This window comes from Falco naumanni, chromosome 13 (genome assembly GCF_017639655.2).
Source record: "Falco naumanni isolate bFalNau1 chromosome 13, bFalNau1.pat, whole genome shotgun sequence".
In the NCBI taxonomy this organism is placed as follows: domain Eukaryota; kingdom Metazoa; phylum Chordata; class Aves; order Falconiformes; family Falconidae; genus Falco; species Falco naumanni.
Genome location: NC_054066.1, coordinates 18,617,711 through 18,643,311, shown reverse-complemented (window position 1 = coordinate 18,643,311; position 25,601 = coordinate 18,617,711). Strand labels below are relative to the sequence as shown.

Sequence of the window (25,601 nt, the reverse complement as noted above, 5' to 3'; positions counted from 1 at the left end):
TGAAGATGCATACTTGCAAAGTGACTGAGCCCTTAAAAAAAAAAAAAAAAAAAGAAGAAGAAGAAGAAGAAGAAGAAGAAAGAGAGAAGCAGAAAAAGGTTAGTTTCTGACAAACACTACTGGCAGTACAAAAACCAGGACAAAGAACAGGGACAAGACTACGTCAGCATAAACTCAAGACAGGCTTTAAGCATTTTAGCTTTAGGCAGGATGATAAAAGCTGTAGCAGCTTCAAACATCCTCTCACTCTGCTGCCTGTTACTCTCCTCAGCAGAGGCAAAAAACCAGCCAAGCATTAAGGCTCTGTATTACGATTACTGAAAGCAACCTCTGCCCAACAGGTTTTATCAGCACTTATGTGACCCTTTGTATTGGCAAGTTATATGTCTATACCCTTGGAAAAATGAACAATGAGCTAGGCTGGGAGCCAGGGAAGCAAGGAAAGATAAGGGACTGGGATTTGCACAAGGATTCCACAGCTTCTCAGAAAGCTCTTCTGGCACCCAACAGCACCGCCTTCTACCTTCAACTTTGGTAACAAAACTTCTATCAGCTGCACTGGTGCAAACTAGGTTGTAAGAATGCATCCTCAGGGAAATTTCAAGGTCATTCTAGAGCACAGACTTCAACAATATGATAGCATTTTCTAAGTACTCCAGTCTAGGGACCAGGATGTTATTTTGTATTACTATTTATTGTATTAAACTTTCATCATTCATAAAAACAAAGCTAGTGAAAGAGTCCAATAAAGTATACCAAGTTTCATCTTAACCAAAATAGTGCTAGTAAAGAACTGATCTACATCTTCTAATGAATTCATAAAATGTGGACTAAACACTTCATTGAAATTTCTTCTCTATTTTCAGTTTAAATTATAAACACCCCCCCCCTTGATGATACAATCATTGTATGTAAACGTAAGACACCAGAGTTTACATTTCATTTTTACTAGAAGTCACCTAACACCTTGTACAATCATCACGAATCACCCTACCCTAGTAAAAATTCTGCTTCTCCCCGATTTGGCTTTATTTTCTTCCGCCTTGAATTTCACTGCATGTTTAAAGAAGTGGTCCTCTGCAGAGACAGCGGAAGCAACACTTTGTACAGCACACAGTGGAAACCAGAGTGATATGCTGAAAAGTATTAGGTAGAAATAACTAATAGTTTTTACATTTTCCTCTGATGTAGTTTAATTTAGCATCTAAGATGCAAGTTTGTCTGGAGACAGACAAGAAATGAACCACAAAATGGTTAAGTGGCAGGTTAAATGAAGTGGCAGATAAAAAGATACTGGGGCTTGATTGTCACAAGTGTACTGCTTTCTTATAATATTCCTTAAAACTACAAGCAAATTTTCTTCTTTGCACCTGAGGTTTTGCATAATGTGTTTGTACCACACACTGTTCATCTCGTGAACTAGTTAAGTTTGAGACGATTTGGTGTGAGATGACATCTCAACAGCATCAGAAACTGCAATTAGGCAGCACATGGATTGCATTATAACTATGCAACTAAAAGAGTTTCATTCTTAGCTGTCAACATATGTTAAAGACATAACTATGTCTAGAAAGACCAGTGCCCAATTGAGTAAGATTTACGTAATTGTGAATTTTAGGAAAATGTCACAATGCTTAATTAAATGAGGGTCTAATAAGGAAACAAAGCCAATTTACTTTTTTGAAATTCTTACTTTGTTGCTTTTTTTAATCTTTAATTTTTCTTTCCACCTTTTCATTAACCCGAAGTTTGCTGTACAAATACCTCATGATTCTCGTGGCCAAGGAGATCAGAGAGAACTTTGAGCACATGGTTTGCGATCCTCGCACACATTTTCTTCCCTGCAAAAGTAGAAAACCTAAATATGCTTGAAAAAATACATCAGAACAGAGCAAGATTCTTAGTCCTTAAAACCAGTACTAAATATAATTTACAACACAGCACTATTACTCCTTGTTCCTGCCAAATACTGCTCAGCATAACTGAGCTGAAATCAGTGGAGTTACTCTGGATTTATACAGCTGTAATCTGGGACAGGACGTAACACAAAGGGATGTTAAGAAGGCATTATTTTGCTTATGGCAAGCAGTTGATTTTTCACCCTTACCTTACTTTCCTTTTTAAAGGGAAACTTACTTTAAGCCCCTTTTAAGTCTCTTGGACATAGACAGGACCTTATTTTCTTGGGCAGACTCTCTACATAGTAGAAGTGAAGCATGCAAGCGTTTCACTCCACGAGGTGAAGATTAAGCTCCTTGCCATTACTCAACTCAGTTCTGACTTTCTTTTATACAAACAAATCTCTTGCTCAGGTATAAAGGTCCTTTGAAAAGTGGCCTGGAATGCAAGAATGCCAGTCCTCACATATGGATATGAATAAAAGAATAAAATCTTAGAGGGTTCAGTTGATTCAGAGGGTTCAGCTTTCTTAATTCTTTAGATTTTGGTGAAGCTAACTCTCCATAGTTTGGGATTCTTGGGAAAGAGATCTGCTCAAAAGCGCTGATTGTAACACTCAAATGTCTCTGGTCATATGAGTCCCTGCTAATTATAGTCACTTGAAAGAATTCAGGTATATCAGAAAAAAAAAAAAGATTCACAGTCTTCCCTATCCATTTCTTGGAATAAGGTTGTAATTCAGAATGCAAGACACCTGCACGCCGCAGACAGAGATTCATGAGCAAGGCAACAGAATACTCCAGTGTGTAATCAGACAGGCAATCTGTATCTGTTAGAACATCAACCAGCCAGTAAATGAGCCCATCTTTGATCATTGTCGACTGCAGTGCACGCCTAGGATTGAAAAACAAAAAGCCCACAAAAATCAGACCACAACATAAAGAGCTTTCAAATACATTTATAGCCAATATAAGCACATTAAAACCATACTTCATCTACCTGCTACACACTAGCCTGCCAATAAAAAAAACCCAAACCACCCATTTTGGCACAATCAATTAAACTAAGGAATTAACAAAGCCTGAAGAAATAGAAGATGCATATTCCTATAGGGTTAGAGGAGTAGTTTTTCTGGGTGGGTTGTGTTTTGTTGTTTTGTTTTGGGTTTTGTCTGTAAGTTTCTTCACTGTTTTTTAAGGCTCTTAACTCCACCTTAAAATGCATTTTCAATTGTCTTAAAATTGGTAAGAAAACCCAGCTACACACAACAGACCCATAAAACAAATGCATTACTACTTCTGCCATAGGTAGCCACAGCACTTTTGTACTGTTGATTTGACAGATGGGATTTTTTGCCTAAATCTAATTGCTCTTTTCTCTAGAGATTCTTCAATCACGTATTCTTTTAATTCAACCTGTAGTTGCCCTTGAAAAGTATACTAAATAAAGTGCCAGGTGGTCAACCATGATCTCCTACAACAGAAATTCCTTGCTTTACAATACAAAAAAGAAGTATATAATGGTAGAAAAGTCTTTACTGCAGAACATAATTTTTAATCACATTATTTTCAATAGGCAGTTAAGTCTAAATTAAAAAGATCAAAGCAGCTATTTTCCTGGTCTTAGTACTTGGGATTTGGATTACTCCTGAAAGCTCAGATGCTTTCTCAGTCCTGGATCTTGCAGCAGGTCTGTGGCTTGGACTGAGCAAAACAGGGGAGCATCCAATCACACGTTTTTTAAAAGAAGTCCCTCATGTCAAGTATCTGCAATTAACTTTCTATAAGATTAACTGTTATTTTTTAGAAAGTAAAACACTTTCAAATTTTCAGTAGCTTAGTGCCTATGCCCCAAAATTCAAACTAATTTGTACTACTTATAACTGCTATAATAGAAAAATCCTTTTCTCTAAGACTGGTTTAGGATTTCAAGCAGTAGGCTATGAAGATTTATTCTCTTTCATCTCAAATATGTATAAGGTATCATGTCAGGAAGCAGTACAGAATTTTACCCAAAGCACATTTACATGTGCTTCATTCAGACAAGTTCTAAATGAGGCAAATCCAAAAGCAGCCCTCACTCTTCAACAAGCCCTCACAAACAAAAACCACAACCCCCAACACTTGTGGTCTTAATTTAGAAGAAACATGAATGAAAATAACAAGAGTAAATACATCCATCTACCTCCTTCCATTCAGTTAATTATTCAGGGCTGAATATTCCTCCTGAGTACTGTGAAAACGGAGTTCCTAGATCATATTTGTTTGATAAATGACAGCAACATCACACCCTTTACTGCTTTTGCATGATATTTCTTTTGTGGTGGGTATTTGAATGAGATTGCTAATGTAAGAAACAAGACAGCCCATGCATAGACAGCTCCAGGAAAGAGGATCAACAGGATAAGGATGAAATCCCTGAAAAATGTTTGCAGAAAGGGTAATGAAAACCTTACGCTTTGGAATGTAATGCAACTATTTTCTATGTAGGATCTTCAGAACTTTCTACGTTAAGGTTTTTACTTTGTTCAGTTATGGAATACATATAAAACATACAAGGCTATGGCAGGAGATGTACATTTACTTGAGTGTTGACGGTTGGTAGGAAGTCAGGTTAATTCAGTCAGTAAAACTGAGTTCTCCTCCATAATAAATGACACTGCTTTCATCAGTCATCAGAGGTTCTGATGATTGTTAGGGGAAAATCAAGCACTCTTCTTTCCTCCCTGAACAGAGCCTAACTAGCCTGTACTTCCTGTCCTGCTGTCACCACTGTGTGCTGCACTTTCATCACCTGAGGCTGAATTTCTGCAAAGCCCCCAGAACATTCTCCCATGTAAGGGAATCCTTGTCTTCAGCTTTCAGTCTCTCCTCCAGCATTTGCAGCAACGTTGGGTTCTGAGAAAGGTAGACACGACCTGGTGCAAAAAGTGATGAAAGAACAGATGCTGAGATATCAGCTTATGACAGAAAAGCTCCCTCTCCTTGGAAAAGTAAGGAGGATTGACCTCAATTTCTTCTTGACAAGCCACAATCTTGTGCCAAGACCCGAATGAACCTGTACAAATGAGTTGTCTAGCAGAACAGTTGCATTCAATCCAGCCACTTGGGGCATTAGAGGCCCACACTTGCCAAGTCAGTACCACACAGAATCCACTATTCTTCTTTCAGTACATGCTTTCTGATCTATCACAGTTTTGTACACTCTAAGAAAAGGAGAGACATGTGCAAAGAGCTTGGGAAAGTTAGGTGCCCCACTGCTATTAACCTTAAATGGGTTTTCAATTCCTAGCAATAATTAGCTCCTCTAGTAGCACCAAACCAAGGGGTAATTTGGGACAGGCACAGATACAAAGCTGCACATATATGCAACCAGTTAGCAGTGATGCACAAAGGTTTATTCAGGTGAGGACCAGGAAGATACAAAAGCAGCTGCACTCACTACCGTTGCACAGCCCAGTAGCAGGTCTGCCTACAGGACCATTAATTAACAGGGACTTTTCTTCCCCCTTTTTTTTTTTAGCTGTCATGAAGAGACTGAAGAGTATTAAAGGCTGCATCTTGGTAAGCTCCCACATAAACTACAGATCATCAAAAGTCAAAAATGTTGAATATGCAGTGTCAAAATGAAGACTTTCCAGACACTGAAAACCTATTTCGAATGCATGTAGCAGAAGACAGTGAGTCCCTATAGAAAAAGGGTGCAAATAAAGCTCTAAATTTCCATATGCAGTGACATGCAATTGTAAAGTGCCTACAAGCCAGCATTATATGAAAATGTTATTTTTTATCCATGAATCGTTTACCTTCTGCCATTGAAGCAAAAGCATTGATGAGCCTTGCCATATACTGTCTGACTACCTCATTCTTAGAATGTAGTAATATGAGGACAGTTTTCTGAAAAAGAAAGCAAACATTAATAACACTCACCAGAGGAGGAAAAAACAAAGTTAGTCTTCTGTAATGTTTTAAAAGCTTCATTAAATTTTCCACAGCAAACAAACTTTGAATGCATAATGATATCTTAAATAATGTCAATATGATTTTAAATCTCCAGTTTCATTTTTATTGGCAGGGGTATGAGGGAGAAATGGAAAAATTAACAAATAAGCACATTACAGCTCCTTGGTTCAATTTGTTAAAACACCATTAAGCTCCACAATGTAGGGTGTGAATTACAACGAACCGATACGGTTATCAGTTAAAACTGATATCTAAAATTAATATTTAGTCAGCGATAAAGAAAGTCTTAGTTTTGTTGATGAACTTAAATGCAGTAATGTTACCTGAATAGGAATGCTTCTGTTTGACAACTAAGACTGTGAGAAAGCAGATCAGTAACTTACCAAGAACACCGCATTGCAAACTATTTTTAATCTGTTTTACTTCAGGCATTACTTATACATTACTTATAAATTTTATTCAGGCATTACTTCCCTCTTACAGAAATTTACAGGGAGAAAACCAGACCATTGATTTAATAATCCTTTAACTTTCCTAGTGATACAAGTTACTGTTGCAATGACAATGGGAGCCATAACATAACAAGTCAGTCCACTGCTTCAAACAACGGAGGAACTCAACTATGCACAAAATTCGCTATTACAAACTAAAAAGGTTGCACTTTTGTTAGCAATAGCATTGGATTATCAGTGACTTAACCTTTCAAAATCAACGCACCAGCAAATCCCCTTTCCAAAGAAAGGTAACAATCCTTTCCAAATTCATGGAAATCAGATATTCCATAGAGATACTGAGACTGAAGTCCTAATTTAGTTCTTATCCTAGATCAGTGAAATGGATTGAGTATTATCTAGGAGTACATTATCACTCAAAAAGAGACATAGCATCTGGTAAGCAAGAGCAAACTCCTAAGCAAGGGACTCAGCTTCTGCTCAACTCACAGGCATTAAGCACCAGGAGAGGTGACAAACTTCCACTTGTCTACAAGAACTGTATTTACAGTGAGAGCCCTTGTAATGCAAAGCTTTACCCATCAACATTTAAAGACTGGGATGCAGAAGTTAAACGTATTACATGGTTTTGGCACTACTACTTTCCCCCCGCTTCAAAAGAGTGATAAAATTTTCTGATCAGAACTTTATAGAATCAAAAGAGCGATATCACATCGATGTTGGAAGAAAAACCTTTCCAGCTGACCTGACAGTTGCTGTGGCAGTCTAGGAGGTCATTACTGATGTAGGCTTGCAGCACAGTGTCTCTCTGTTCTCCAGGATATGATGTTGTCAAGCGCTAAAATAAATAACAATATAAATAAACCAGTCAAATAAATGTGAATTGATGACCACTAAAGATTTTAAATAGATGAGAAATCTCTTCTCACAGGGAGAAGGAATTCAACCTCAGTGATCTAAGGGAAAGAGATGAACTGGCCTGACCTCAGCTCAGCGATCCATTACAAAACTGCTGCTTGGGAGCTGTCATCACTTACCACTTCCATACAGGAAGGATACAGCATTACTTCCCATAAAGTTTAAAAGCCCCTCTAGTAGCTACAGATGTGGTGCTTTACTACATCTGAGACAGAGTACTGGGTTAGAAGAACCACTGGTCAGCCCCAGCGGATGTTTTTTTAATGTGAAAATGGACATTGAAGCTTGATCAGAATTCCACTATTATCATCTTTCACGTCTGTCACTGTGAACACACCAGCTTCCTTTTCAGCAGGAAAATGTAACTTCCTGTTGTCACCTTTAATTCTCCTGAAATATTACATGATCTGAGTCAACCAAAAGGTAGGGTCTCGTAGAATACCTTGATTATAAAGGAAAACTGGTGATTAGAGCCAGGTATTTCCTGGATACAGCAATATTTATATAATCTAAAACAGGGCAATACATGGAAAAAGGTACTGCCTAGAACAACAGCAGCAATTTCTTTGAAAACATACCAGAAGTTACTTCCAGTGAAGATCCCAGGAATTCCTATCTGGCTTCCCTCAGATGAGGGGGACATTGCTACAAATAGGTATCTACTGCCTGGGCTTTCTTCATCATCTCAAGAGCCTTAGCAAGCTTCACTGACAAAGAGAGAACTTGTCTATAATGTTCGCAAAACAGATTTTAGTTCTGGATCTCTCCAGAAAGGACGTATTTATTTCTGCTGAGGCACTCTCTCTTACCCAGCGCAGAGCCTGCAGTAAGAAGGCCTTGAGACGATCATTCCCTGCAATCAAATCCTTCTTCAGCTTCTCATAATCCAAAGAGGGCAACAATGGCACATCCTGCAACTTCCTACAATGCAAACGGGAAAGACATTCATCAAAAATCTCTCTCCTTACTCAGTGCAGCTGATGTTACTGAGGCGAGAAGAGCCAAAACAGGAAGCCTGCTTCAGGAAAAGAGCTTCCACATTTTTACACCTTTGTTACTTTTATTACCATTACCATGTCAGAACAACAGACTTTGTAAACTTGCGCTTATTTGTTCGCCATTCATGCAGCTCGTTGACCATCACAACTTGCAGACACTAAACTGACAGCTAGCCAGGTGATGATCTCAGCTTTTTAGTGGCACAAACAGTCCAGCAATCCCCTTTTTTGCCTTGTGTGGACAAGGGCAAACAAGAGCAGCAGCTTGTGGCTTTTAGCACACAGTTATAAACAGACACAGTAACAAGGTGCAGCTCCAACTTCACCTCTAAACCCTCATCCACACAGAAATGACTTCTCCAAGGTAAAGGTGATAGGATGAATGGATTTTTACAGGCTGGACTATCCTGGCTTAACATAAGGCTTCATATAGGACCACTTTCCGTGTACCAGTACTATCTTGCTATTTTAAGTTTTAATAACGCAATAGAAGGTTCCCTCAACAAAATTATTTCCAGTCAATGCTTTAATATTTAAATATATTCCATTAAATGTTTTTTACTCTTATCTTCCTATCCTACTTTTCAAAACAAATTTTACGTTATACATATAATTGCTCCATTTAGTATCTTGTAAACAAGAGAAGGATCAAATCAGTGTCTTAAAAATTAAATAAAACTTTCACCTCAGATACACCATCTCTATTCAATCTTATAAGCCAAAATTTATTAAGTCAGTCACAAAAAAGTTAAACTTGAAGCACCTAAAAATCTATGTTACTGATTCCCCCTTTTCCTGGATTTGTGAGAAGCAAACCAGTTACAATAACAGGACTGTACTGTGCGGAAACAGTGAAGAAAATACAGCAACCAACTCACAGGTGTGGAGTGGCAGATTTACCCAATTAGCAACATCCTCCAGAAATTAGGATGTTACTGAACCTGCTCAACAGAAGAATAGAGATCACACCATATTTGCATACAATGTTCACTGAGATCAGAGGAAGCACACAAAGGATGATTCCCATTTGCAGACAACTGACAGTACGCGTCAGTTTACAAACATCTCCTCCTCTTCTCTACAGATATAAATGAAGCTCAGCAATAAATACTTACACAGAGGCTAAAGACGCTCTTAACATTGTGGAAGCCTGGATCAGAAAAAAAAAGAAAAACAGAAATCACAACAGATTAGTCCAAACGTCACACCAACAGTGTTACCAATGAAGTCCACAGTGAATTCTTTCACTGGGGTTCTGCAGTTCTTTTCCTATAAAACCTATGTTGCAAAATAGAAACACAGCTAAAGAAAGAGGACGTCAGTGTTTATCTTTCTCTTCCCTTAAAAGCGTTCCACAGGTAAAAACCTCTTCTGTTATGATCTGGCTATGTTATCTTTACCATCATATTCCAACAATGACCTACACTTGAAGCATTTAAAAAAGAAGAAAAGTAAAAGGAAAAAAAGTGAGTAGAAACTACCATCTGAAGCCCACTGAAGAAGATGAAGAACTTGCTAAATGCATTTATTGACTTCAAAAATTTTGCTGCTAACATATGCAGCTAACATAGAACACTAACGTTATCAGAGTGCCTGTTGTTACTAATATATACCCCTATATATAACTATTAATATGTAAAGAAAAGACCATTTATTATAGTATGGATAAAACACATACAGAACAGCATGACATTTCTCAGTGGTTCTGCCTAGAATAAGTTCAGTTTAAGCCTGGATATTTCCTTTGATGCAGTGTGACATAAAGCATATGCAGGCACCATTGCTGAACAAGTTAAAACTTAAAAACATCACCACTATATAAAAGTTCCACATAAAAGCTGTCTGCTTCAGCAAACATTTTTTGCTAGAGCTAATTGTAGGTGAGCCAAGAAGCAGCGATTCTGGCATAGGACTGCTTCATATCATCCATTCTGATGTCAACTACATGCCATATTCACAGAATATTCAGTGTCATCTCTTTGTGTTGATCTCCCTACTCACTTTCTAAAAAATCTCTCATTACCACTTATGACTTTAAAACCGGTCTTTTCTTCTAACCTAGCCTCTTTCATTGGGAGCTATATAATCAATGTCTATTGTCAGATTTAAAACTGCGGTATTTAGGAGACAAAAAGCATGAAATACCATAGAGAATATTGAATTACACTAGCTGACATATTCTTGAACATGCTACCTCATGGGTATCCTTCATAATACAAGGAACTGCTCTCTTACATGGAAAATAAGCTTATACACACATTGGAAAGCATTTTATATTATTTTTAAGTCAATGAATGACTTGTACACAATAGACAATAAACAGGTCATACACTTCAAAATTAACCTGTCTTGAAAGGAGTTCTCAAATCATACTTTATTTTACACAATACAAAAGTCTTCCAAAGTATCAGATTACCTAAACTGTTTTATTTTCATTTATTTGTATTTTCCTTAGCATTTTTAATAAATATAAGTAGTTAACTTCTGTTTAAACAAAACTGTTTTCCCAGTCAAAACCTATCATCTTGTACTTCAGTGTGCAATGAAATCACAGTTTTTGTTGCCTTCCTCATCACCCTTCTCCATTAAAGGAAATGGGGAAAAAATAGTACATTAAAGCAAAATAAATGACAGAGCCCTTGAAGATGAGAAGATGAGACAAAGAACAGTATTGAGAAAAGAAATACAGCAGGCTACTAAAAGTAAAGAGATTGATATAAAAGCTTTCTGCTTCTCAGCAGTTTTTTACCCAGCACTGTTTTGCTGCCTTAGAAACAAAAACATGTGCTCCAACCAAAACCTAACCAAAGAATATATAACTGGTAAAGACACATGCACCCTCCTTCCACACCTATAACATTTTTTTGGCAAGTGTAAGATTTTGCAAGCTTTTATAAGCTTCAAATTACAGAAACTTCCAACTGGAAAGACATTCAGGTTTTTTAAAATCAGCACAAAGTCCTATGAATTCCCAAATTACTTTTTGAGCCAGCAGATGGAGCACAGCAAAGCATTTAGTACACTTCGGCTCTGCAGTCTGCCCATGCCAAAAAGGCACCAGGCAGTGAGGCAGGCCCTGCACTGGAGGTCTGAGGGCAGCACCGCTGGGATGGAGAACTTTCTTGTCCAGCACTCACTTTTCTGATCAGACCAAAGTTTATCAGTCTAGAACCTGCACAGAAAGGAGGAAGCTCTCTGAGGCTTTTGGTGTTTCTGGAAAAGTAAACAGGATACAGTTCATATTACATCAGGTTCAATGAGGCAAAAGAGAACCAGGAAAAGTTTTCCAGGGCTAGTTTGTCCTTTATGCACTATATGTCAGAAATGGACTATGGTCAGCACCACTGATAAACAGAAATCATACAACCACGTTACAGGAAGAGATTTCTCTTGTCCACCAAACAAAAATAATTTCTCTTCGCCCACCAAAGCAAATACACTTGGGCCTCAGCACTTCCTTTTGCATATCACTAGGTAGTATTTGTTTGTTTACATTTCTCCTCTTTGGTAGGGATCTGAAATGTCCCAGTCTCAGGATATTTACCAAGTTAAATATCTTTACGCAACCTAATCCCAAAAAGCTGTATTAAGCTCTAGTTCTTGATTTGCATGTTAGCTTTAACAAAAGGAAAACCACACCTCAAATACAGCCCAACAGATCAGCTCTTGGGCTGACTTACATCAGCATGCTTGCCTCATTTAAGATATATAATCTAGCCAGTGGAACAAAGTCATCATCTTCACCATGATCTTGTACACAACAGATCCAAAGCCAAGCTTCCACATGCATTACTTCTGGTGGGGGTGCCAGCTGAATCAGCCTTCATTCACCCCTCCCAACACATCGCTACTGTGTGAAGCAAAAGCGAGAGGGTCTCAGGAACAAAAACCTGCCCTACCACCGAATGAATAACGAAACTCTTTGCAAAAATGTCTTTGCAGAACTTTTGCCATATGCTTTTAAAAATGGACTTCTATGTTGTAGATATGTGTAAAAATATGAAGCCTTTTAAAATTATTTTTAGGAACAAAGGAATACATTTAACTGAGGGAAAGGTTAGTACTGAAGTCTGGAAGTAGGTAGGACAGAGCCCATTTCAGCCTTTTGTTTTTTTGATCCTCACAGATCTGCTCTTCAGTTTCCTGGTATTCGTTCTCAAATGTAAACACTGAAGTCTGATATCTTGTCATTTCTGTGGCAATAATGAAAAAAACTCCAACTGTACTGTGGTTTTGATAGAGTGTGCATGTGGATGCTGGAAAGTTGGGACTTATTTGTAACAGCTGCTTTTAAATAACTGGAAAGTAAACCCATCAGCACTGCGCACTCAAAGCCCTCTATGGAAAGTAAATTCTTAATAATCTTGTAAGGTTAGTAGAAACATCTTCATCTCCAGGTGATGAATCCAAGGCCACAGACTGAAAGGCAGACAGAGTGAAAGGCACTGCTGACAGATAACCTCAATACACACTCATCCTGTCAACCACCACATGACGCCTCAATCAGCCAAGGTTACAGAGTTCCTCTTCATAATCAGTTTTCTTAGATTAAAAAGCACTTAATTCCTCGGTAGTTTCTCCCAAGCCCCTTTCCCAGTCTTACCTTTCCTGGAACAGGTTAAACATTAACTCAACTTTCGAGTACCAGTATTCCTTAAATTGCCAGTGAGTGAAAGAGTATAAAGAACACGGGGCGTACATGACTCATTTGCAATACATGACTCTCAACATTCACAGACTTAATCTTGAACAAAATACTTTTCGTGCAAAACCTATCTTGAGACAGAATAATTTGTCATAGTTGAAACACATGCAAAAACTAGGTGTCCTAAGGAAATGAAAAGAAACAAACACAAGGAAACAACAGCCCAAGCATAGATCATTCTGGTAGGATCATGGGGTATGACTTATATTTGTGTTGGTTCTTGCCAAAGCCAAACCAGGTGCCATATTAAGTCAAGTAATTCTGTCACAATGCAGATTAGCCACAGATGGCAGCCCTTCATTTTTGAACGAAGCGAGGCATGAATGCAAACAGCACGGAATGAAACAAAGAAGTTCAAAGGGGGAAAAAATTATAAAAGAAAACAGATGTATTTCATGTGCAAGCCAAAACCACAATTGATTTTATCAAATACTGTAGCCCCGTATTCAAACCAACGCGACTTTGCTATTTGATGTATATATTCATAATACGCTAAAGGCTAAAGCTGAAAGCCAGATTCTGTCATCAGTTACCACTCTGTACTATAAGAAAATGTACTCTGAAAAAGTACTATAAGAATTCAGTGTAAAATCAGTGCAGGTTCAGAATAACCAAAGTTATGTAATGAATACTGTGAGCAAATTTGTATATATCATTAGCACTCACAAATTTATGTTGAGCTTATTTGTTACATGCTAATTACAACAACACTGCTACATGCAGCCTATGATGGATTAGATTCTGAGCTTGTGTAACCTGGCAGGTCTACTAGGGCTATGCAAATTCATTTCGTAAGATGATCTGTGAATGTTTTTAATTATTTTTTGTCTTACTTATACTAGAGATATGCTGTTATGAAAACTTCCCGCTTACCATACAAAACAGGTTCTAAGACATCTAAAGCATACATAAAAGTCACACTGTAATACTATGTGATAATGTAACGACAAGACATAATGTCAGAAAAAAAGTATAAAATTATATAAACAGTGATGGGAAGCTGGAAGCTATCTGTGTATTCAAGAAATATCTCAGAATTAGCATCAGATAGCTTTAAAAAATTTTATGAAGAACTCTGCATTTAAAGTTACTACAATCTACAATTGTATGAAGTTACTTGTATAAGGGCAAAACTTTTCATAGCAAAGGACATTTAATTCATAATTGCTCATTTGTAATCAACTTTTCTCAATCTCAAAATAGACCATTATGAGGGAAGAAAATGTTAAACATCAAGCAAGAGGTATCCCTTATGATCATTCACATCATCAACAGGAACAGATCGATTGACACTGGTGATCTTTTAACACAGGTTAATGTGGATTGTATTCTCTTTATCAAGGTAAAAAGAAGCACAGAACATAAGGAATAGTCCGTTGCATTCAATAATGCCATGACTATTTCTCAAAACAAAATGTTAAGCAGGAAGTGGAGTGCCCACAGGGGTTACTGTAATTCCAGGTGATGAATACTTGGAAAAAAAGTAGGTTTTCTCAAAGGGTGAAATCTTGTTTTACCCAAAGCAATCAAAACATAAATATGGATTATTTTAAAGTAGAATACTGACTGACATTTTTCAGAATTGGTGTCAATCACTTTTATAAATTGATTACATACCAAGTTAGTTAGAAGTAAACTCATTTCCTCTCTTTGCAAAGAATGCACTGACTATGGGCAAAATTAGATACTTATGGTGTACTTGTAATACTGCCAGAATACAAACTTCCATCTGGGTTACAGAAGTCACAGGCAGTTTGCAGAACACTGTTTTGGTTTTTCAGTTTTCAGTGAAAGAAGTTCCATTTTAATTGCATGAAAGAATTTTATAATCTTTACCAGAGAAAGTGCGCTTCACTTTAGAAATTAAAAATAAAAATACGTAAAATATGATGCACGTCTTAAGAGTACAACTCAATTTGCTGTATTGTCTTTAAATAATAGTTACTTGCTTTGTCAAAGGTGTTGTGAGATCAGTTGGTGTTGGCACACTTCAGACATTGTACACTATATACACTGATGTTCATGTGGAAGAAAACTGCTTTCTGCATGCTATAAGGAACTCATTCATGTAACAGAGTTGTGGACAAAGCTGCTCTTTTGTTGACATGCTGTGTTACATGTATTACAAAGCCATAAGGTTACTCAGATCTTCTGTTCCATTCTCCATGCAGAAATTCCAAGCCTTGCACATTTTTTGGCTCTTCATAAACCATAGAGTTAATGCCATGACAAGTTAAAATGCACAGAAAATTGTTACACATTGTGAAATGAAGAGAAATACAGAGTGTGGCAGACTGAGCAGGCAACGTTAAAGGATATAAAGATATAGACACTTACATATCCGTCATCACAAGGGCTCATAGAGTAATATCCCTTTATGGGCAAACAGGCACACATTAAAATAAAGAAGATTAAAAAAACTAAGTTAACAGAAATAAATCACAGAGAAATGCACAGTTCTAAGAAACCAACAAATAAAAATTAGCTAAAAATTAACAGACTACTAGCTTTGAAAATAAAAGTATAAGCACCTTCTCCCAATCCACATACTTGTATGTTTTAGGACTGTATCAGTGTGTCTCTCTTGTGGTGTATTGACAAGTTCTCCTTTCAACACCTGGCAAGCATATTCTTGTCTGCACAATATTCCATTATAACTGTCAGTTAGAATAACTACATAGCAAGCACTGACACATCTATGTGAACATATGACTTCTGTTGTTCACTACACTGAAGCAACTAGGAGAGAGATACCAACGAACATGATGTCAATCAGAAGACCTCAGCTTCTGAGAAAGCAGCAGCAGGTATTCTCCATACTTGCTTCGACTAGAGTTTCTAAGCAGCACATAATGAGAGCTGAGAGACACAATTTAAGGTTTCAGCAGCGTTATCAATTAATTCCTCAACCCAAAAGGCTCCAAGGATAAATTAAGAAAAAGTCTCTGGAAGGAAACCTAAGATTTAGTTACTAAAATAAAAGTGGTGATAATTCATGGTTTCAGTAGTTTAGCACAAAATATGCTATGCCCTCTTTAATTAGACTAAAACATTTAACTTAGAACAGTTTTGTATCTCAAAATAACAGTCTTAATTCAAAACAAAAGTACACAGTTCAACACAATGAAATAAGACCAACATTAAGCATTCTGCTTCTAGTCCTGTATGAACTGGCCAATACTTACTTTAGAGGATATATTTGTGCAGATAAATAAGCACATCAACACTGTATTTATTAGCAGGTTCCTCTTTAACAGACATATACAGCCTTACACACAGTATAAGAAGCTTGCCACTCTTCACTGTGAGCAGAAAATAAAGTTCCTTCTATTCTTTAACTGATTTTTAAAATCTGACATTATTCTTCGTATTACCATCACACTCAGAATTCCCTGATGTGAATGAGTATTTTAACTTTTATGGTGTTATACACACATACAGACAGCTCCTGGTGAAGAAATTTAAAATTAAATTTAAGACAAAGGACAACAATACAGACTTAATATGCAGGAAAAAGAAACCAGAAAATAATGTATGTCATGATGAGAGGACATTTCAACACACGCATGACCTCAGCCAGTGAAAATGTACGCAGGCATCAAGACAAAGATGACATTAAAGGAAAGTTTCAACATTAAAGGAAACCACAAAAGGTTGGATCAGATGACTTTTCAAGGTCCTTTCCAACCTGGGCTATTCTGTGATTTGAGGACAACAACAGGAAAAGTTTATGGAAAGCCTTACTGATGGTAACACCTTACCTTTAGAGATTAGGAATTTATGCAAACAAAAAAACCTGCCCAGGTTGCTACAGGTAGTTGTATCACCTGCAGCAAGTTGTGAAAAAGGCATCATATACTCTATCAGCAGAAAACAGGACCTTCTCTTTGCTTACATAAAGAGGTACGTTTGTTTCTGCTTTACCGTATATAAGAGTAACATATAAGAATCAGACCATGGAGAGGCATGGAGAAGACTGGTATATTTCACCCTAAGAAAAGCTTGCTTAAGGTAGATGCTGTTTGCTGTAGTGTGCGCATTATTTTTAAATGAAAGAGCTTACATCCACATGGTGCTTGGTGAATCCACTCTAAATGGTTCAGAGTAATAAAAAAACCCCCTGAACTTCTGTTACCCTGTCTCCTAGGTTTCATGTGGTCTGCTGGTGAAGAAAATTCTTTCACAATTAAGAAACAGAATACCTGCCACCAACGATTACAGCTTGATGGCTTGTTCACATTTGCAGTAAAAAATATTGAGGAAAAAAACAGCACAGAGCACAGGAAAAAAAGGAGCCCATGCCAGCTTTTACAGCTACTCCAGAAAATTAAAAAAATTCCTCCTTGATTACAGTCTGTAAATGACACCTTAACTTTACAGAAGAGCTAGTGCTTTTCTCTAAAAAACTATTAAAAAAATAAAATAAAAAGTTTTCCACAGCTTTAAGAGTTGTGCCCAAAGAGACCTAAAACTTTCAAGGGACATTATTTCATTCACCTAATTGTAGGGATAGGTAAATATACTTAGAATTAATAGCAGTAAAAACGTAATGGGCATTCATTCTATTCCACGACACAGAAGCAATATATGCAAACAACTATACAGCTTTCTAGTCACAGAAAAATGCTCCAGCAATTAACTCACATTGACTACTGACAGAAACTGCACATCTGAAGCAGCAGTTCCTGTTTTCCCTTTAATCCGAAGTTTAGAGAATCTTATTCCATTATCTCTAACCCAAGAAATTCCAGGAACACATACATGCTACTTGAATCAGAAAAACTACTTGTGGGTTAAGACTGAGCCTATGCTAGTTTTGATGGGGAACCAATGTACGGTGCTTCAGTGAGAAAAAGCCAGATGCCTCTTGGCTTCATGATGTGTATTAAATAGAAAATTGTAGGTATCAGAAAACTACAACCCATGCTTCTTCCTCATCAGGCAAATTATTGTTAGAAAGAAAAAAAAGAAGTAAAAAAGTAAAACTTATCTCAGGAGTATTAAAGATATAAGGGACTATGATACACCACTGTATTTAAAACTATTATTTTCAAATTTACCATTACCCACACCAGTTCTCTATCCAAACAGATATTAGAATGTCAGGAATCTGATTAAATATTCAAATGAATGTTTCCTCAGCTTCTCAGACCTGGTGCTCTGACCTCCTATTCTTAGAGCCAGACCTTTTGCTCTGACAGTTCTCACAGGTTTCTTATCTTCCAATACAGGACCACACATGTCAAATGACATGATGGAAGACGAGAATAACATTCAACAGCAGGTAGGAAAAAAGCCTTATGGTAAAACAGGGCTTTAGAGAAGCCTTGGAAACATCTCCTGACTGTAACACAGTAGTGTGGCCTCTCTCTCACTACCTGCAGCAGATGCATCCTGTTAATGGATTGTAGAGCAGGCTCACAGCTGACCCAGGAGGTCACAGAGCTGGCAAGAGGCATGAAGTTGCTCTGCGAAAGAATGAGATCCAAGCCAGTTTACCAGAGAGCACAAAGCAACAGTCAACACCAGAAGCTCTTGCTAAATAAGATTTTGTGGGTACGATTACACTGGGAAAGTCTTTTCATTAAGAGATGTCATTGCCTCAGGTCTTAAAGCCAGTTTGGTGAGAAAGACTTGTTCTGGGATTTGTCTTCCCGATAAATGTTTCTTCCAGTATGAAAGGACAGGCCTTCAGCCATGGTGGGGAGGGGGGCCAAACCAGGAAGCTGATGTTTGCACAATAACAGCACACATTACCAAGTGATACACGCTACCTTTATTGTAATTTCAAAGCCTGAGAGCTCAGGGCTTTATATTATACAACACTACTTTCCTGATGTTAAAAATTGAACACAGCATACAAAGCACTGGGAACAAAATCAAGTTTGCATACAAGTAATGCTACCAAGGATGTAATCCAAGGTATACTCTTTAATTTCCTTGGGCAATACCTCATTTTGCTTACAGCAGTGGTACGGTCTTCCTTCCCAGTATAACTTAAAACTACCAGTGTACTGCAGCTGATAAAACAGAATATACTGTACAGCTCAAGTACACATCTCAGAGAATGATGCAGCTTTAGCATTTTCTGCTCTCAGAACCTGCTCCCAAACCTGAATTGTCCCCTGAGTTGCACCAGTATATCTGACTGAACCCAAGTACTTCCTTTTTCCAAACTATGGGATGCATATCCACTCATCCCATAAGTAAAAGTGGTAGAAATTTAAGCATGCAGTAGTACAACAAAAAAGTAATTTCCTTGCTAATGATTTTCTTTTCTGCTCCCCTGTTTAGAGATAATGAACTGCCAAACCCAATTTATTTCAGGGTTTGGTCCCAATATCAGTGATGTCAGTGAGATAGGGACAAACCCTTGAATACTCAAGGCAAAATGGGAAAAACCCACCCAAACCACCATATTTAATGCCTGCCAAAACTCTTTAGACACTGACTTCTTTCTTTTTTTAAAACCTCTCACTTATCTTGCCTACACAGTCACCTAAATGGTATGGATGAGCAAAGGAGCTGCCCTTCTGCTAGTCTCTTCCATCTGCAATTATACAGGTGACTGCCCCTTAGAGCAGGAGTTTTGTGAAATGGAGTAGCTGGAAAGACCACACTCTAGTGTCTCTGACTAGCCACGAGCAAAAAGGGAAGGGACTTTCCAACACAAATCCAGCACAGATGCTGCAAACTCATGCTACTGCTTAGCCTAGGTCACAATGCCTCCAGCTTTATTCCAAAACTTACACAAAAACCTGAAACCACTTAAGGATAGAACTTTTAAATAATAGAACTTTTAAATAACATTTAAGTGTATAACAATGAGGTATTTGGAATCCTTGAAGAAAAAGTAACGGGATGCTATAGTGGCCTAGTGGCAAACAGTCAGAACTTGGTTTTTAGTCCATCCCATCTGGCTTCCTGGATCCACAGAGTCAGGGAGTGGTTAGAAGTATTTTAGGAGGATGAGGAAGAAGTCTCATTTTTCATCTCAGAAGATGGGCTATATTTATTTTTTCTTCTTACACTTATTTATGTTTCTGCATGTTTGCTATTCATATATAAAACCAGAACTCCACACTGGAAATAAACAAGAAAATATGATCTATCAAGTGTGGACAAAAGGATAAGATGAGGAAACCTGGTTATTATGCAGTTAAGGTCTACCAGCAAAGACTGTGATTAGCCCTCCAAAACTTGGCTAACGCCTCAGACAGCCTGAGTGTGTGGGTCTCTTTATAGAAACATTAGATTTCAACCACAGTAGCTACTACAACCTCATTGTCAAGGAGTGACCTAAACCAGTCGAGAAACCCTTAATTTAAACAGTCTCAGTGCTATAGCTGTCCTGGTCCTTCACTAGAGACTTTGCTGGCACAGCAACTACCTCAAATAGTGTGGGTAAAGAAGCCATGAAGTCACACAGAAATAGTTACACTGTTAAAGCCTAGCATAAAAATAGATAAACCGTGCCAGAAGAACACAGCTTTACTCAACTTAACCTGCCTAATTTGGGACAGAAGGGAGGCAAAAATTTACTTCCAGGAAGGAAAAAAATCCACCACCACCAAATCCTCTTTCTCTGACCTATCTGCATAGCTGGGGACTGTGCTGAAGGGGCCACAGTGGGTTAAGTATAGTGGCAAAGGTGCTTCTGGAGCAGAAATGCTTTTGGAGACACTTTTAGAGAAGCAGGAATAAACAAATATGATGCATAAGATAAAGAGTCATTTCACAGTTGAACATCTTTTAGTAGGAAACAGAGGAAATACAGTTGCAAGAGATCTTGAATGATCACCTAATCTGTCCTGAAGGATCAGCCAAGCATCAACCATTCCTTGTAAATGGTAACTGTCTACCTTGATCTCAAAAACCTCCAGTGACAGACATTCTGGCTGAAATACTGTGCTTATGCACTGCTGCTTACCCACTTCTTCAATGACCAGTTATTGTTCTTAAAAATTTTAGAAGTCTTTTTTCTCCACAGAGAAGGAAACAGATGCCTATACCTACAGGCTAAACTGTACGAGGACAGATGTTTATGCTAACACAGCATGTGATGGGGTACGGAAAGACCTATGCAGTCTAGCGATAATCCACCCAGCTTTTATCAGTGAAGACACAGCTTCAGCCACTTCTGCACTCTCTGCAGAGTAGACAAAGAAACAAATCAGCACCTTGCGTAAAGATGACACTCTTCTCTCTACCGACTTCCCAAAAGAGTTCAAGAGATCAGAGGATCAACTTATGACAGAAAGAAAAGAAATAATAAGAGTGAAACCCCAGACAAATGGAGCACCTTGAAAGAAGAGCAGAAAAAGAGAAGCCTTGATGCAAGCAGACAGCAGGAACAGACAGAAAATGGTACACGGCTGTACAGAATGGATAATTTCAGTACATGGAAGGGGAGCTGGGAGATACATACAACCCCAACATCAGAAGGCAAAAATGCCGAAGACTACTGGGATACATAAAGGATTATCTTGGAAAGCCAACAGCAGGGAAAGAGGGAAGACCCCTGAAAATTGCTGGTTAGAAGAAAGATAGGGGGGGTGCACATTATGGGGTGGGAGATGGCATAACCATGCACCACGGACATGGTGTAAACCGGAGGAGAAAGGAGTGACAGACAGCCCCTAATGTTGAAGTAGTTGACAAACAGAGATCCTGGTTCCTTCCCGAAACCCTGGGATACAGCCTGCAAAAGCTGCATGGCAGCCATGACATGCAAGTCAGAGAACGGAGTTCTGACCATTAACATGGAAGCGAGGGCATTTAAACTGGCTTGAAGAGCAATGAGGAATAATATTTATCTCTGAAAATATTAGCACATAGAAAAGGGAACATTTTTATTATCTTCTCATCTTTCTGTAACATATTTTCAAGAGGAACAAAACGTTCCTCATAGCGTCATTGTTATTACAAACCCTGGCTAAAATAAGGAGTAAGAATCTTACTTTCTTCTGCTTTTCCTTTGACACTTTACAAAGCTCTCCTACTAAAAAGTTAAGTATACACGAATGTCTGCAACGGCAAAAACAATAAGCACAGTTCGTGACTTTGGCTTGTCTTTGTAAAGCAGCAGCACACAACATTTTTTTACTAAAATGTTTTAAAGCAGTTTTAATGTCAATGCTTATTTGAAAATCTTGAACAAGATAGGTATTAAAAAGGTTGTACCACTGAACAGCTCTTACACTATCATTTAAAATTTCACACCCCCAGGGGCACAGTTTCACAGACACTAGAAACTATCCTAAGCTGGTTCTGCTGCTGGAAAAACACCTCCCTCTCCATTTAGGCAGAGCAGATTGAGCAGAACATTAATGGGCACAAGCAGCTCAGTACACTGCAGCCATCTGAAGAGGAAAAAGCAACTGGTGAAGAGGGAAGAAAATAACCCTAGGGATCCTGAGCTGCTTATCAATAAGATCAAAAACCCTTAGATAGGGGGTGAAAGCCCATCATATATATTAACAAGGTGGTTTAGGTGTATCATCTAACCGCCCATCTAACAACTAGCTCTTACAAAAAAAGGGAGGTCCTCTCTTCCTCCTTTTTTCCCCCCATTTATTCTCATGATCCTGACTGATGCTTCTGCTTTAGCTGGCTAAGCCAATTCACTCCAGGGTTATAGGAGCATCATTGACAGCAGAAAGGCAACAGAACATGTACCCAGAGCTGAGCAACACCCCTCCCACTCCCTGTTTTTTTAAGCTAAATTAAATTGGCCAAGATGTGCCATCAAACTGTATTCAGCACATTAGTTTTAGGGGGTTTGGGGTTGTTTTTTGGTTTTTTAAACATTCAGTTAGCATTTTACAGCTACACAGCTGCGTGTTACCATAACACAGAATTAATCATACTTATGTAGCTATGACTGTGTAACTGTATCATTCACCAGCACTTGAGATCAATAGAACCTTATGCATTACCATATTTTCTTAGACATAAGCTTAGACACAATGTTTTTGCTTTACTATTTCACATTCATTGTTCAACATACAGCTTAAATGGTACTGTCTTCTGAGACATTTACTGTAAAAATCCCAAACGTTAATACTTACAGTTCCAGGCCTTGTGAAGTCAATACTATGTGCTACACTTTGCCTCATCTGATTGCTAAACAAGCGAACACAAACACTTTGAAGGTACTCCGGTGTGATCTAAAAATTAAGAAACATAAATAGACAACAGGATTATATAAAACTTACACTTTCTGCCAGACATATGTTTCTATACTAAAGGTTGGTTTGGATTTTTTTTGTTTTGTTTGGGTTTGGTTTTTTGTTGTTGGTGGGTTTTTTTCTTTTTTTAAAAGGGCAAGAAATCACACACCTGACACTCATAGATGCAAGAACAAGGTATATATTGCAGCTACAGTTCTGTTCAGAAATTAAGAAAACTGTAAACTCTCTTCATCTGGGAATAGTTACACTATTCACAAGACTAACGCTAAACACTTGCAGGGAGTCTAGAAGAAAACGAGAGTTTGTCCCACCTACGTTTGCAAACGGATTTTCCTCAATCAAGAGGTAACTTGTCCAATAGTAAGTATGAAACAGTTTTGTGCTTTAGACTTAAGACAATGATACGATGATGTGCTGTCTGGCTAAAGGGCAGAACTTATGCAACTGTCTTGTAAAGCAGAGAGAACAAATATGAATTACACAGTACAGCATTTTGTGTTTCAATGCAAAATATCTCAGCAGGTTTAGTTTTTTCTATTTGAGGAAATCTACACCACAATAAAACTGCTTAATTTCAAAACACTTCTCAGCTTCCCCAGAACAGACATGAGAGAACCGAGGTTACAGAAACACAAACAGGGACACTTCTGATATTCTGACCTATGGCAATACAACAAACCCCTTCAAATTCAGAACGTTGTTAACTTCAACATGATTGCACTCAATACCCAACTCCACTTTGGATTCAGAAACGACACAAACAAGATTCATAACGAAAGAGCACCCTCAACTGGACACGCCTGGGAAGGATCACAAGACTGCCCAGCACAAGGCTTACAAAGGAAATTAAACAAGCATCCGCAACAAAAGATAACCAGTGCCTGGTTCCTCCACCTCAGCAGGTAAGAGGATATCACCTTGGAGAGCACCGAAGTGTGAAATGAGAGGCAGCAAATGAATTACTATGTGTTTCTTGTTGTTACCGAAGCTCATGTGAGCAGGTAACTTTCCTAATCTTCTGTAAAGCAAAACACACACCCACAGGCAAACTTTCCCCTGCAGTAATGATGTGAGCAGACAGTGATCCCAGGTGCAGAGTAACAAACTACAAGATGTTCACGCTGATGACGGCAGGAAGGTACATGCTGACTTTTCAGCAGGCAGCACAGGAACTCCTAGGTCATTCTCCCTGAGAACAATTCACAGCTCCTTTAAAAGCATCTAGAGGCCACTAACATCTGCCATAAGAATAATTTTCTGGTTATACAGAAGTTATAGTACAAAGGCATGCTTCCAGAGAAGACGGCACAAAAGATGAAGCATTACCTCATCTTTGTATAAAAAATATCCCTAAGAACATTGTACCTTCTTCGGTCACATACGTGTAGCCCGTTTCTCACAGCGAATAATTCATGCAGTCCTACCCCAGTTTCCTTTACTAATTAAATCAGTAAATTCAACTTACCAGAACAGGGAGTAAAGCTTTTCCCTCACCAAAATTTTGGATGAAGAGATTGCTTCCACCACAGTGTAACTTAAACCAGACCTGGTAGCAGTTTTAAATATACAACCACCTGTGATAGGCTTGATTGCAGTCAGTAATCTCAGAAATGCCCGCTAATCACTGCTGATGCCAAAGCTCAAAAGGGAGCTCTCACAAGAGATCCAAGATGTCTTGTGAGATGGTGATAGTTTCTTCAAGATTTGAGCCAGCACAATGCAACACATCTTCTGCACTACCTTTATGCTAGTACTCAGGGACAATGGAACAATCCCTCACCTCTTTCAAAGTGCTGTGTTTCATTAGTAGAGACGGTACTTACAGAAATGATCATAACTACAAAGCTTAATTCACATTCTAGCATCCACTCTCTCTATATATTTTCTTGGGGAGAAGCAAGTACACATCTGAGTCATCTCTTACCATCTTGCCATTGACTGTGGCCTCCAAGGAATCCACCAGCTCTGCAGTGACTCCAATGAGATTATGGTAGTCCGCCTGCATTTTGTTAAATCGTTTCAGGTAGGTCATGGTCCTGTGCTCAGATTCCACTAACTGTTGATGAAGATGTTGCAACATTTCTGTCGTGAGAATAATGAAAAAGAAGTAACATCACCTTTTCAACCTAAATGACAAAAAAATCCACAAGTATTTTTACTGCTCTGAAGGGACAGCTTCAACTGCTGTTGTGGAATTACTTTTATCTAAGAGGTAGAATTTCACTGCAAGAGTTAATTCCACACTACTAATACGATTTCATTTCATCGCAACAGCTACAAGTATTTGTTTTGCCTTAATTGCCCAAAGAAACAATTGTTTCACAGTTACAGCAGCAATACAACAACAATAAACATCACTGACTATATTTGTGAAGAAGATACTGTTTTAAAGATCTGTTGATACAAGATGTTCCATGTTAGAGACAAAATGAGACTGTGGGCATCAAATCAGAAGAATATATGACAAAATGCAG

The 25,601-nt window shown here is 38.1% G+C and overlaps 1 protein-coding gene across 5 annotated transcripts in view; it reads right to left on the bottom strand.

Annotated features, from left to right (window-relative positions):
* ARMC9 (armadillo repeat containing 9) overlaps positions 1 to 25,601 on the bottom strand; it is a 67,747-nt gene that overhangs the window by 27,504 nt on the left and 14,642 nt on the right. For 4 of the 5 annotated variants that reach the window (XM_040613282.1, XM_040613283.1, XM_040613281.1 and 1 more), the window contains exons 8-17: positions 25,052 to 25,209; positions 23,005 to 23,103; positions 15,272 to 15,307; positions 9,345 to 9,379; positions 8,041 to 8,152; positions 7,059 to 7,151; positions 5,705 to 5,795; positions 4,693 to 4,816; positions 2,654 to 2,793; positions 1,765 to 1,841 (exon numbers count right to left, since the gene is read on the bottom strand). In XM_040613282.1, the coding sequence (XP_040469216.1) occupies positions 1,765 to 1,841; positions 2,654 to 2,793; positions 4,693 to 4,816; positions 5,705 to 5,795; positions 7,059 to 7,151; positions 8,041 to 8,152; positions 9,345 to 9,379; positions 15,272 to 15,307; positions 23,005 to 23,103; positions 25,052 to 25,209 (965 nt within the window). The remainder of the gene's footprint in view (positions 1 to 1,764; positions 1,842 to 2,653; positions 2,794 to 4,692; positions 4,817 to 5,704; positions 5,796 to 7,058; positions 7,152 to 8,040; positions 8,153 to 9,344; positions 9,380 to 15,271; positions 15,308 to 23,004; positions 23,104 to 25,051; positions 25,210 to 25,601) is intronic. The other variant, XM_040613284.1, reaches the window with a different exon arrangement.